Source organism: Papio anubis, chromosome 14, assembly GCF_008728515.1.
Source record: "Papio anubis isolate 15944 chromosome 14, Panubis1.0, whole genome shotgun sequence".
Lineage (NCBI taxonomy): Eukaryota > Metazoa > Chordata > Mammalia > Primates > Cercopithecidae > Papio > Papio anubis.
Genome location: NC_044989.1, coordinates 64,960,725 through 64,974,979, shown reverse-complemented (window position 1 = coordinate 64,974,979; position 14,255 = coordinate 64,960,725). Strand labels below are relative to the sequence as shown.

At 38.8% G+C, this 14,255-nt stretch overlaps 1 protein-coding gene across 3 annotated transcripts in view; it reads right to left on the bottom strand.

Moving 5' to 3' along the window:
* AFTPH (aftiphilin) overlaps positions 1 to 14,255 on the bottom strand; it is a 70,522-nt gene that overhangs the window by 23,205 nt on the left and 33,062 nt on the right. For all 3 annotated transcript variants that reach the window (XR_636502.4, XM_003908731.5, XM_003908730.5), the window contains exons 3-5: positions 2,474 to 2,625; positions 950 to 1,076; positions 486 to 542 (exon numbers count right to left, since the gene is read on the bottom strand). Coding sequence is in view for 2 of the 3 variants with exons in the window: in XM_003908731.5 (XP_003908780.1) it covers positions 486 to 542; positions 950 to 1,076; positions 2,474 to 2,625 (336 nt within the window). In the remaining variant the exon portion in view is untranslated. The remainder of the gene's footprint in view (positions 1 to 485; positions 543 to 949; positions 1,077 to 2,473; positions 2,626 to 14,255) is intronic.

The window sequence follows — 14,255 nt, the reverse complement described above, 5'->3', positions numbered from 1 at the left end:
TACTAAAAATAAATACAAAAAACTAGCCGGGCGCAGTGGCGGGCTTCGTGGTAAATCCCAGCTACTCGGGAGGCTGAGGCAGGAGAATGGCGAACCCGGGAGGTGGAGCTGTGCGAGCTGGAGATCCGCCACTGCACTCCAGCCTGGGCGGCAGAGCTAAACTGGCTCCAAAAAAAAAAAAAAAAAAAAAAAAAAGAAAAAGAATCCTCCAAAGGTGCATTTTACAAACAGTTATATATGCTAATATTAGTAAGATAAAAATTTTCAATCTAAAACAAAACAGTATCTGTAATTAATGAAATATTTTAAAAGTCCTGCGATCAGTATTTGATGGGATTTATGAGTTCAAAAAAGATCTATTTATATCCTTCAGATTCCAACACTAAATGTCTCTTATATAGCATGACACAGAAGTATATTTTAAGATGATTTTACAGAATAAATGCAGTAATGATAAATACATGCAGAGAGATTTTCGTACTTACCAATCCTGCTGCATACATGGGCACTATAACAGGCTGCTTCTTATTGCCCGTGAAGAGCTACACACACGTGTTAGACAGACAGAAAGAACATATATTTAGAGAATAATCTATCATACAATGAAACAGTTTCCAAATATGCTTGCGATGTTTTATTACATATATTGGGAATAATAAATTGATGAAACTTAAAAATTGCCCATATGGGGTTATTTTATCTCCCAGTCCAATTCCTTCATTTTATATTTAAGAAAAACTACTAAAACAATTTTTTCTAAAAATAAGTATTGAAGAAAAATTTAGGTAGATTGATGTTTAAAAGTCAGCACATTCAATATAAAGAAACATTTAAACCAAATATTTATTTTCTGAGGAACTAGCTTACCACAGCTTAAACAGAAGTATAACAGAATTTTAAAACACCCACAGGTTGATTAAAAGATTTTTCAAGGTACTAACAAACTCACAATGTTTCGGGTGTCTATTCCCAAGGAGCACAAAAGCTTCTTGTTGCTATGGGAGCCGCCCCACTGGTATCTCAAGCCATGTGCATCATGGATATCCTGTAGCTCAGTCCACACATCTAGCAATTCCCTGCAAAGGCCATGATGAAGCCATCAACAATAGGTTACTCAATAACTTTCACCATGAGTTCTACTTACAATATGGCTGTGACATGTTACACATTCCAATTATTCTTGGATCCAATGTAAGTATATAACTATTTGAATGAAATCAAGAGCCAACACTTACAGTCACTAGAAAAATAACTAAATGAGGCCAGGCATGGCGGCTCATGCCTGTAATTCCAGCACTTCGGGAGGCCGAGGCGGGCGGATCACCTGAGGTCAGGAGTTCTAGACCAGCCTAGCCAACATGGTGAAACCCCATCTCTACTAAAAAATACAAAAAATTAGCCAGACATGGTGGTGGGCGCCTGCAATCCCAGCTACTCAGGAGGCCAAGGCAGGAGAATCGCTTGACCCAGGAGGAAGAGGTTGCAGTGAGCCAAGATCACTCCAGCCTGGGCAACAGAGTGAGACTCTGTCTCAAAGAAAAAAAGATATTTCATTGTGAAATTTCAGAACATCAGCAACAAAGAGATCTTAAACTATAAATTTAATGTGAGAGTAGAATAAAATTTTACCTCCCATCTATCTTTTTTTCTCAGAAGGCTGTTGGAGGATGTGTTCCACCAAAATGGGATCTAAGTGAAGGGAAGTCCCAAGACAACATATGTGTAAGCCCAGACTGAAACCATTCTAGATGGGAGCAGAATAAGGGGTTGGATCACAAGTGTATGAACAAGCTCTCAAAGGGTAGGGAAACACTAATGAAAAAGAGAAGCCCAGGAAGAAGTTGTACTATAAAGAAAACAGTGGCTTAAGAGTAAACAATATATACATGATTATAATAATGAAAATGCCAAATAAGGAATTAACCAAAAACTGATATATGGGGAAGATGAGGGGAGAATAGCAGAGGTAAGATCTAAATTTTCAGTTACCATTCTAAGAAGTCAAAAAATAATATATAACATCAATTGATTAGAATATTGATTTAGAAATATAAAAACAAACAGCTCAAAAGAAAAGAGGCAGGGAGTTTAGGTTTTGACACAATGTTTTTGAGCCTTAATTATTTTTTATTTTTTATTTTTTGGAGATAGAGTCTTGCTCTGTCACTCAGGCTGGAGTGCAATGATCTTGGCTCACCGCAACCTCTATCTTCTGGGTTCAAGCGATTCTTGTGCTTCAGCCTCAATCCCAAATAGCTGGGATTACAGGCATGCGCCACCACACCCTACTAATTTTTTTGTATTTTTTAGTAGGGACAGGGTTTCACCATGTTGGTTAGGCTGGTCTCAAACTCCTGACCTCAGGTGATCCACTGCGCCCGGCCTGAACCTTAATGTTTTAAGATAAACTTATAAATTAGAACTGCTGAAAGTAACAAAAACACATGCTATCTAAAAACTCTCTTCTACTTACCCACTTTCAGGTAAGGCCTCTCTTGTTTTTATTGGCAAAGTGCTTGTTTCCAGCAAGTGCTTCAGGGAAGTAACTTCCTCTTCAGCATCAGGGACAAGTATGGAAGGAAAACATGCTTCGAAAATTCGCTCCAGGCGGTTTAATAAAGCTGTCTGCATCAAAACACCCCCCAAAAGTTTATTTTCATTTAATTTTGATATCATAGTAATAGCATTAAAATGCAAACACATGCACACCCTGTCCACTACTGTAAGAACCATCACTCAGATACAGAAAACACTAAGTGAAAAGAACACAACTACTCACGAAACAATCACTCTAAATGATTAATTTAAATAATGATGATGAGCTACGTAGCTGGCAAGTAAAAGCAACGTGCCAAGCAATATACCTGCTACTTTACATGTAGTATCTTAATCTATTACAAAATTCTACAAAAAATAAATTACCCAATTCTACAGTGAGAAAGCAATCTCAATGTGTGAATAATCTGCCCAAAGCAAAACCCAAAAAACCCAGAGAGCATTTATATTCTTTCCACCACACTGGAATGTCTCTTACCACCACTCATCTACTCTAGATTTAGGAACAAAAAGATCAGATGCTTGTGAGAAGTATTATGCTATTATAGCTAAACAATCTTTTTTTTGGACATAAACACGAATTTTGATAGCCTTTTGGAAATATTTTTGCTGCTAATAGTACAAAGCAAAGTAGGAAAGAATGTCTCAATTTTTACTGATAAAAAATTCAAAAAGCTCATTCATCATTTTGGTGATATGTATTATCTTTTAGATATTCCATTTCTACTCGTCTTTGTTGCATGTCTATTTTTGAATAGAATACTACCTTTCTCCTAAGTAAAGCCTTCATATTCCCCAGAGTAGTTTCACCAAGAACAAACAGATAAATCTCTTGGCATTTTTTCTAACGTATTTTTATTAACTAAAACTTGTTGGATTTAGATCAACTTAGTTTTGGTACCACTAGGTTTACTATACATGTGTAACCTACAATAACATTTATTCCTATTTTCCTATTTCAGATACATGTAATATATTTTCCAACTTAGCCCAGTTTACCATGTAAACATCAACTACGAATACAAATTGTTAGTAAGTTAAAGCCTGCTGTAAGATTAAGTTTACTATTGAATTGACAGACTGTATGAGCAAAATGCCACATCATGGTGGTACTTCCTGCCAAGTAACAAAAACAAGCTGATACTTGATTTCTGTTTTGTAGTGTAGTGAGCACCCAAGAAAATTTAAAAAAAAAAAAAAAAAAGGAAAAGGAAAAAATTTCTGAATCCAAATCTCTTTTGGAAGCTGTATCAGAGTAAAAATTTAACACTGCATAATTAGTCTCAGGGTACTCTTTTGTAATTCTACAAAAGTTACATCATAATTATATTCATGTGTGTGATATTGGAAAAGGTTCTATCAATTATGAACCCTAAGTAAAGGGTAGCCTCAAGATCCCAAGGCTTGTGAAACTTGAGTGCATCAAGGGGCCCTTGCTCTCACTTGCCTCAACAGAGGGAACGGACAGACATTATTTTCAAAGAGATCAGATAACCACCTAATTGGATACATGATTGGCTCCTCCTGGGCAGGGAAGATAAACAAAAAACTCACATATGACCAAATTTTATTTCTCTGTAAATTAAATCTTTCTTGTATCCTCTTTGTTATCTTTTTAATGGGATAGGAAAAAAATGTTTACCACAGGAAGAAAAGAAATGACCCTAAAACACATCCAACCACTTGGGCAATGTTACACATAACTGCCAGGTGTCAAGACACCAGCAAAATTCTCCAATGAGTGGAATGAAGCTGAGGCAAAGAAACATTACCTAATTGCCTCAATTTTTACTTCTTCTTCAGCCTTTTCCCATAAAGGATATAAGTTGAATGGAAATTTCTAAAGAAAGTTTCATATATGTTTAGGATCAGATATTACATTAGATTGCTTGAAATCTTATGTTGAATAAGATAAAGCAGGAGATTAGCAATCTTTTCTTTAGACAGCCAGATAGTAAATACATTGGGCCTTGTAGGCCATTCATAAAGGAATAAGCATGGGTATGTTCCAGTGAAACTTATTTACAAAAACAGGCGGCAGGACAGATTCATTCTGTGGGTCATGATTTGACCCTTGAGATAGAGCTGTAAATAATAAATAACCAGCATCCATTAACAGCATTGCCCAACATTTTTTTTTTTTTTTTGAGATGGTCTCTCTGTCGCCCAGGCTGGAGTGCAGTGGCGCAATCTCGGCTCACTGCAAGCTCCGCCTCCCGGGTTCACACCATTCTCCTGCCTCAGCCTCCCAAGTAGCTGGGACTACAGGTGCCCACCACCACGCCCCGCTAATTTTTTATTTTTAGTAGACGGGGTTTCACCGTGTTAGCCAGGATGGTCTCAATCTCTTGACCTGGTGATCTGCCCGCCTCGGCCTCTCAAAGTGCTGGGATTACAGGCGTGAGCCACTGCGCCCAGCCCAAAGATTTTTATTAAAATTAAATTTGCTCTGACATTTTACTTTTAAAAGTGTATCAATTTCCGGCCAGGTGCAGTGTCTCACCTGTAATCCCAGCACTTTGGGAAGCCGAGGCAGGTGGATTGCTTGAGGTCAGGAGTTTGAAACCAGCCTGGCCAACGTGGTGAAACCCCATCTCTACTAAAAATACAAAAATTAGCAGGGCATGGTGATACACACCTGTAGTCCCAGCTACTCAGGAGGTTGCGGCATGAGAATCGCTTGAACCAGGCAGATGGAGGTGGCAGTGAGCTGAGATTGTGCCACTGTAGTCCAGCCTGGGTGATAGAGCAAGACTTGGTCTCCAAAAAAAGTATATCAATTTCCATAAGACCAGTTTGGTGGTAAGGACATCCTGTAACGAGTTTCTCACCACTATCTTGTTCTTGGTAATAAATAAGGCCAAATTTAACTTACTATTAGTTAATTCCAGTAAGTAAATGACTGGTATAACACTTCAATAGAGGGCTATAGATCCAGGGGCTAAGACTCCAGTTTCTACATTTATTTTTATTTTTATTTTTTTGAGACAGAGTCTTACTCTGTCACCGAGGCTGGAGTGTAGTGGTGCGATCTCAGCTCACTGCAACCTTGGCCTCCCAGGTTCAAGCGACTCTGCTGCCTTAGTCTCCCAAGTAACTGGGATTACAGGTGCCCACCACTGTTTCTGCCCAGTTTCTGCATTTATAATCTGGAGATATCAGGGTCTATCTACCTCATGAGGTGGACGATAATTTAGAGGATTAAATACTTGGCACCCAGGGTGTCAGAGGTGGCAGTTTTTATCATTACTACTGTTATTATACAGATGATACATATAGACACAGGTGGCTTGCCAGGGAATTAAATAAATGAGTCTCAAAACTAGAATCAAAGCTCACTAAGAATATTTCTCTACTATGATTTAGCATTCTAAATCACTATGAAAATACTTATCTCAATTTATCAATTTCTACACATTATAACAAGAAATTAATCCAAGTATTGTGCATCCTTCCCAAGGTCATCCCTGTTGAGTTGGGAGGAAAAAAAAAGTACCTAGTTTTTAAGTATCTATTTTTAAGAGTCTCATATAAATGAAATCTGCTATGGTTACTCCTTGTAGAGTTTACATTTTGGATATTGGTGGTTGGCTTATTGGTATTATGACTTAAATCTTGATTGCATTATGAAACACAAAATGTGTAAACCATTAGGCATTAAGAATACTTTGCTTCTCAGCCAGGCACGGTGGCTCACGCCTGTAATCCCAGCACTTTGGGAGGCCGAGGCGGGCGGATCACGAGGTCAGGAGTTCGAGACCAGCCTGACCAACACTGTCAAACCCCGTCTCTACTAAAAATACAAAAAAATAGCTGGTTGTGGTGGTGGGTGCCTATAATCCCAGCTATGTGGGAGGCCGAGGCAAGGAGAATCGCTTGAACCTGGGAGGCGGAAGCGCAAGACTCCATCTCAAAAAGAGTACTTTGCTTCCTAAGAAGCAAAATAAAGTTAAACATGCAAAAATGTGATGTAACACAGTCCAAATAACTTGGTAAGTAGAACAGTTACAAGAATATAACTAATATAATACTCAGAAGAAGAGAAGTTAAAATAACCTACCACAAGAACAGTTTCTCTTATGACCAGACAGGTTTTTTTCAGGAAACAGATTTTCCCAGATTGTTAATCAGACACTACTTTTTAAAAAGAAATCATTGTTATTTTGAACATAAAATTTGAGCACTTGGGATAAAAGGTGTATCAAAACTGTGAGAGTGGCAAAGGTTTCAAGTTTGTTTTTCAAAAATTTTTTTTGGGGGTACATACATTATTTTAATCTGTTTTAAATTACAATCATCCTCTCAATATCAGCCAAGGATAGTTTAACATATGCATATAAATTAGTGGTAAAATTCAGTATCACATCAAAACTCAAGTTAAAGTAAAATATTAAACTTGGATTTCTTCTTATGAGTAAAAAGGTACTTTGCTTATATTACCCTGCTTGTGTGAACTCCTATTTCAATACAGAGTACATGTAGCCATAATGGGAAATCTACTGGTTTTGATTAGGTGGGGGCACAACACAAATCTTCAAACTCCTTGTAGCAGATTAATGCAGAAAAAGGTTGCATCAAACAGTGACATTTATTAACACAGTACATGTGGACTTGAATTAGATGTAAAATTCCAAAAAATAAATACTTTATTATTTAGAATTGGTGAAGTGAGACTGGCTGAGCTCTAGTTTCCTTAGGCACATAAGGCAGTATAGGTAAAGCAAACAATATTATTTTAACCCAGATCAGGAAAGTGGGAGCCTAAATTCAGCAAAAGATCAAAAGATGTACTCTGAAACCTACTCAGAAACTACAAAAGCTTGCTATGGTGCATCATAATTTTCATTCAATGTTCGCATAGTGCCTACCACATGGCAGACATTATTCTAAATTCTTTATAAATTTTAGCTCATTTAAGTTTCAAAAGAACCATGTGAGGGAGGTAATAATATTATCTCCATTTCCTGGATGAGAAAAGCATAACAGAAAGAGGTTAACTTTCCTGTGGTCACACGAATATTAAGTGGAGAGGCTGAGTTCCCACCCAGGAAGTATAGCTTCAGAGTAGGTGCTCCTAACCACTATATTATGTTGTCATCAAAGCGGTTCTAAGTCCAATTTCTAAAAATTACAAGAGCTCTGAGGGCAGGGACTATGTCTTTTTCTTGAATTTCTAGTACCTAGGTTCCGGCACATACTTGGTATTAATGTGCACTAGTTTAAAAAAAACAAACAGGCCGGGCGCGGTGGCTCAAGCCTGTAATCCCAGCACTTTGGGAGGCCGAGACGGGCGGATCACGAGGTCAGGAGATCGAGACCATCCTGGCTAACACGGTGAAACCCCGTCTCTACTAAAAAAATACAAAAAACTAGCCGGGCGAGGTGGCGGGCGCCTGTAGTCCCAGCTACTCGGGAGGCTGAGGCAGGAGAATGGCATAAACCCGGGAGGCGGAGCTTGCAGTGAGCTGAGATCCGGCCACTGTACTCCAGCCTGGGCGACAGAGCGAGACTCCGTCTCAAAAAAACAAACAAACAAACAAACAAAAAACAAACACTTTGCCTTCATTTAGGACTGCAGGGGGCATAATTGTTCTACTTATAAAAGTATATCTTATTGTAAGCCATCTAAATCATTTTTATACACAGGTTGGGCATATTTAAATAATTATAAGACATATAATAGCCAAATTTTGTCTTCTATATACCATACTATGCTTGACGCTCTACATGTATTTACTCCATGAATCTTCTAAGAGAAACTCCAGAGGTATTATTGTCTTCATATTATAGATGAAGAAACTATAGTTCAGGAAGATTCAGATAATTAACCATAGCCTTACTGGTGGTATAGTACACAGCGAGATTTGATCCAAAGTCTGACTGCAAAGCCTACATTCTTTTCACTAAACCATGTTTCCCCCACTTTTTGTGGTCTTTCAAAACATTTCCAGACATTATTAGATAAGGGATTTACCTGTTAAATGTGCAGTGATAACTATGCTTAAAGCAAATGACTTTATCGAACACTAAAATTCATCATTTTCAACAAAGTTAGTTGTTAATTCTTACTAAAGAGTCAGGGCTGCATTCTGAAAATGAGGGTAACAAATAAATGCACACATACTTAGCATACTAAACATTTAGCTGATGTTACAATACTAACTAAACGTTAAATTAAAATAGTCTTTACACCAATTACTCGATTTTTTTTTTTCTTTTTTAAGAGACAGTTTCACTCGCTCATTCAGGCTTCAGCGCAGCAGTGCCATCACAGCTCACTGCAGCTTTGAACTTCTGGGCTCAAGCGATTCTGTCACCACAACCTCTTGAGTAGCTAGGACCACAGGTGAACACCACCATGCATGGCTACTTTTTATTTTTTGTAGAGATGGGGTCTCACTATGTTGCCAAGGTTGGTCTTGAACTTCTACTTCCAAGCAATCCTCCCACCTTGGCCTTCCAAAGCACTAGGATTTCACATGTGGGCCACCACACCCAGCCCTGATTACTTTAATTTTAAATGCCATCATCTTCAAAGTATAAAGAGGAAAAATAGTCCTCAGTTTTCCTTTGAATATGGAATAAACTGGTGACTGGCTAGCTGAATGCCAGTTTATGTGACTCAGTCATGCCTTTTCATTCATATAAGTACCAGCTTCTAAGCCTGGCAAACAGTAGCACATCTGGCTATTAAACATTTCAAAAACTGGGGCTCTGATAAATGTAGGATTAAAAATCAAATGCTATTCAAGGCAGGTACCACACCCTCCTTTTTCATTTTCTCTATTAATGTCCAATGCTACGAAGCCAAGTAGCGGAGCTATGCTACTTACACAGAAGTATACTTACGCTTAGACGAGTTCGTACCTATCAAAAATCATTCTGAATGGAAACTAGCCCAAAGCAGGAGCTTTTGCTCTCAAAATAGCTTGATAGCTGAGTATACTGACAAGAGCCAGAACTAGGGGGCACTCTCACACAAATTTGCCTCCCTACTACTTTCTTCCCCCTCGCCCCCAGCAAGATGGAGTCTTGCTCTGTTGCACAGGATGGAGTGCAGTGGCACGATCTCGGGTCACTGCAACCTCCGCCTCCCGGGTTCAAGTGATCTCCTGCCTCAGCCTCCTGAATAGCTCGAATTACAGCCGCACACCACCATGCCTGCCTGGCTAACTTTTGTGGTTTTAGTAGAGATGGGGTTTCACCATGTTGGCCAGGCTGGTCTTGAACTCCTGACCTCAAGTGATCCATCCGCCTTGGCTTCCCAAAGTGCTGGGATTACAGGCATGAGTCACCATGCCCGGCCCTTCCATATTACTTTCTACTGTTAATCAAAAAACATATTTTATGGAGAAAGGGCTCACGAAAGTCGTAATGCATCCTTGGCTATACCACATCTTCAAAGGTACACTTGCTTTTATAGCTTTTTCCTCTTTCCCAATTTTCTCATTTCTTATATATTCATTTTCCTATCAGGGTCCTTCATTACCTTGAATGTCTTTATAATTACTTTTATTTTTTTAAACCAGATTTGGTTTCTGGGAAAGCAAAAAATGATTACCCAATGGTTTAATTCATCAATGGGGCAAAGCTTCAAGTATGAATGGACAACTTTTGCTCATTCCCAGTTCTGTCATGTCTTTATGTCTGGGGGTAGAGGAAGAAAGTCCCAGGGTACATAAGCAGCCATTTCACTTTATCCATTGGTGCAAGTAAGCCATTTTATCTAATGCACACCTTCTCAACTGGCATGTTTTAGTCACAAACAGGTTAGTCTTCCAAACATCCTGAAAGTTATATATGGATGTAAGGTGTTCCCTCTTGTGATGGTTACATTTATGTGTCAACTTGACTGGGCCATGGGTGCCCAGACATTTGGTCAAACATTATTCTGAGGCAGAGCACGGTGGCTCATGCCTATAATCCCAGTACTCTAGGAGGCTGAGGCAGGCAGATTGCTTGAGCCCAGGAGTTGAAAACCATCTGGGCAACATGGCAAAATCCCATTTCTATAAAAAAAATACAAAAATTAGCCAGCTGTGGTAGCACATGCCTGTAGTCTCAGCTACTAGAGAGGCTGAGGTGGAGGCTGCAGTAAGCAGAGATCATGCCAGTACACTCCAGCCTGGGCAACAGAATGGGACCCTGTCTCAAAAACAAACAAACCAAAAAATGCCAAAACACGTTATTCTGGCAGTACCTTTGAATTGGTAATCTCACTAACGCAGACTGCCCTCCCTAATGTGGGTGGGCCTCATCCAATCAGCTGATGACCTGAAAAGAACAAAAAGGCTAAAGAACTTCTGCTTGATTTTGAGTTGGTACTTCAGTTGGACTTGAACTAAAAAATCAGCTCTTTTTGGATCTTAAGCTTGCTGGCTTCTGGGCTGGAACTTACACCACTGCTCTCCTGGTTCTTAGGCCTTTGGACTCAAGACTGGAACTACACCATCAGCTCTTGGGTCTCCAGCTTACACACTGTGGCTTTTGGAACTTCTCGATTTCCAATAATCAATCTCTCTCTCTCTCTACTACCTCCACTCCTACCTCCCTTCCATCCTTCCCTCCCTAACCTCCACACATACCCTATTGGTTCTGTTTATCTGGAACTGTAACTAATATACCTCTATTTTATAAAAGACTACACCTGAGCATAAAGAGATTAAGTGTATTGCAAGTCTCATTCAGCTTTCCAGAGAGGTGTATATAGGAGCCCAGACTCTGGTTCTTATGCCACTCAAATGCCTATCTCCTTTAAAGGACAGCAGGTCCTTGAATAACGTCATTTTGTTGTAATGTTGATGAGAAAAACAACTGATTCCTGGCTGCAGCCACTATCTGTGTGGAGTTTGCACATTTTCCCCATGTCCACATGGGTTTTTTCCTGGGTATTCCAGTTTCCTCATAGATCCTAAAGACATGCACATTAGATGTCTAAATTGTTCCAGTCTGAGTGAGTGCTGGTGTATGTGTGTGAGTGTGCTCTGCAATGGAATGACATCCAGGCCAGGAATAGTTTCAGCCTTGTACCCTGAGCTGGAGGGATAGGCTTTGGTCACTGGTGACTCTGAGCTGGAATAAGTAGATTGCAAAAAGAATAAATTATAAAATAAACATTCATGAAGTCTACACTAATCATACAAATGCACAGCAATAAATGATGCAGTATGAAAGTGCCCAGTGAGTCTGCCGGATTTGTGATTGTTTTTGAATTGTATGGTGGTAGGAGACGCTCCTTAGATCATTTTTGCTTCGCAAACATTTATCCCTTGATTTTACCCAGCACCACTACAAGTGGTGTCACTCACTGATTCACCAAAAACTGGGTATGTAATTATGTTTGTTTTTAGTAATCTTTTAAAAATGTAAGTATAGCTCACATTTATTTAAATGTTTAATATTAGAAGTGCTTTGTGTCTTTATTTAGAAGTTCAGCGATGTTTCTGTGACCAGAAAGATGCCATAGAAACTTAACTCTTGTTTATATCAGTTAGCCTACAGTAAAATTGGTTTTGTTATATGTCCTTTCCCTTAAAGTTGCAGTTTCCAAGACCCTATCAAGGATATTAAGTAATGACTTAAGTATTTTATATTTAAGGTAACTCTTGATATTCCTTCAACTTATTTCCAGTTAGTTTTCCTTTTTTGCTTAGGGACAGAAGTTGATTAATATCAACAGTTTTAATATTGATAGCATTAGGTTTCACACTCAGGTAGAAGTTTAGAGGAAACATTAAAATCCACTGGGTAATTTAATCTTCCATTTAAGAGGATATCTTATGCTGCATCACCATTAAATATTAAGTAAGCTATCAAGTACAATCTACAACTGTATACTTACCAATCCCCAATTTCAAGCTCTATGAAGAGTGAGCAGCTGTAATATTCCCCATGATCTAAACATGATTTTTCCCTTCTGCACAGTTTCTGAATAAACCTAATAAAGCATTTCTATTTTGAAATTAAACACCAGATAGTCAAATTTTCTGAGGAAAAAATAGCAAAAGGAAATTCTATTCAAATAAGTAAGCAAAGATCTATAAGGAAGGCTCAAGTCTTAAATCTTAATTCTCTTATTTTGTTGCTTACTTCTGTTTTCAGTTGTATGTTCCAATGTTCACAGGAGGGAAAACCTGCATAAATATTAGCTAGATGATTAAATAAGTGAAGATGAAAAGGTAGGATTGGTTATATTCAGTTTAAGAACGCTGAGTTTCTGTGCCTGTAATCATAGCTACTTGGGAGGCTGAGGCATGAGACTCGCTTGAACTCAGGAGGCGGAGGTTGCAGTGAGCCGAGATTGCATTGCTGCACTCCAGCCTGGGCGACAGAGCAAGATTCCGTCTCAAAAACAAAACAAAACAAACCAGTAACTTAATCCTGAACTAACACAAGCCAAGGTATTAGTAATTCTCTTCTTTTTGGTGGCACTCGACTTTCAAAGCTCTCCAAACAAATCTTCAGCTAATAGCATTTTCCCTGTAGCATTATCAGTTGGATGTCTAATAAAAAATAACTCATAGCCTCCTTTTCTATAGCCAATTAATATAAACAGATTACTTCCCTGTTACCTAAATTTCTAAATGATATCCAGAACAATATTTTAACATTTTAGAAAAGCTCAGGGTTAAATGCAGTGCTTATGACATTTATTATCTCTTTTACCATATATCTGTGAAACAAGCATCTTGGTTATTTCAATCAAGATTTCTTTCTGAAACAAAAAAGTTTTGTTTTTTTTTTTTAAAAAAGAAAATTTCCATCGGGCACAGTGGCTTATGCCTGTAATCCCAGCACTTTGGGAGGCCGAGGCGGGTGGATCACAAGGTCAGGTGATCGAGACCATCCTGGCTAACACAGTGAAACCCTGTCTCTACTAAAAATACAGAAAATTTCCTGGCTTCCCAGGATAGAAAAAAAAAAAAAGGTTAAAATAACATTCATAAAAAAGGACTGCTTTGAAATGTAAGGAAGGTTTTGTTGTTGTTGTTGGCATTTTGTTGTTTTAAATCTTTAGCCAAAAAGTGAAGACTTCGTTCTCATTTGTATAATGGAGATACCAGTACTTACCTTCTCTACAATTTATACGAATGTTAACAAAAGAATGAAACAGGCTGGGCACTGTGGCTCATGCCTGTAATCCCAGCACTTTGGGAGGCCGAGGTGGGTGGATCACGAGGTCAGGAGATCGAGACCATCCTGGCTAACATTGTGAAACCTTGTCTCTACTAAAAATACAAAAAATTAGCCGGGCATGGTGGCGGGCGCCTGTAGTCCCAGCTACCCGGGAGGCTCAGGCAGGAGAATGGTGTGAACCCGGGATGTGCAGCTTGTAGTGAGCGGAGATCGCGCCACTGCACTCCAGCCTGGGCGACAGAGTGAGACTCCGCCTCAAAAAACAACAACAACAAAAAAAGAATGAAATATATTAAACTTTAGGTTCTCAGAAAAAATTATTCACTGAGGGGAGAAGGTACCCATTTCTTAATAATGTTCATGTATGGCTTTTACATCAAAGCTTGAACCCACTGAGACTCGCTGGACCCACAGCTGAGAATTAGACTAAGAACATTTTTTTAATTTCAAAAGAATTCTTGCTTGACTTTCCCCTACCTAAGTAACAAATTATTGCACTAACCCCAAGGAAGACATATTTATTAACATTTTAAGATATCTTTTTGGTGGGCTAAAAATAGGAA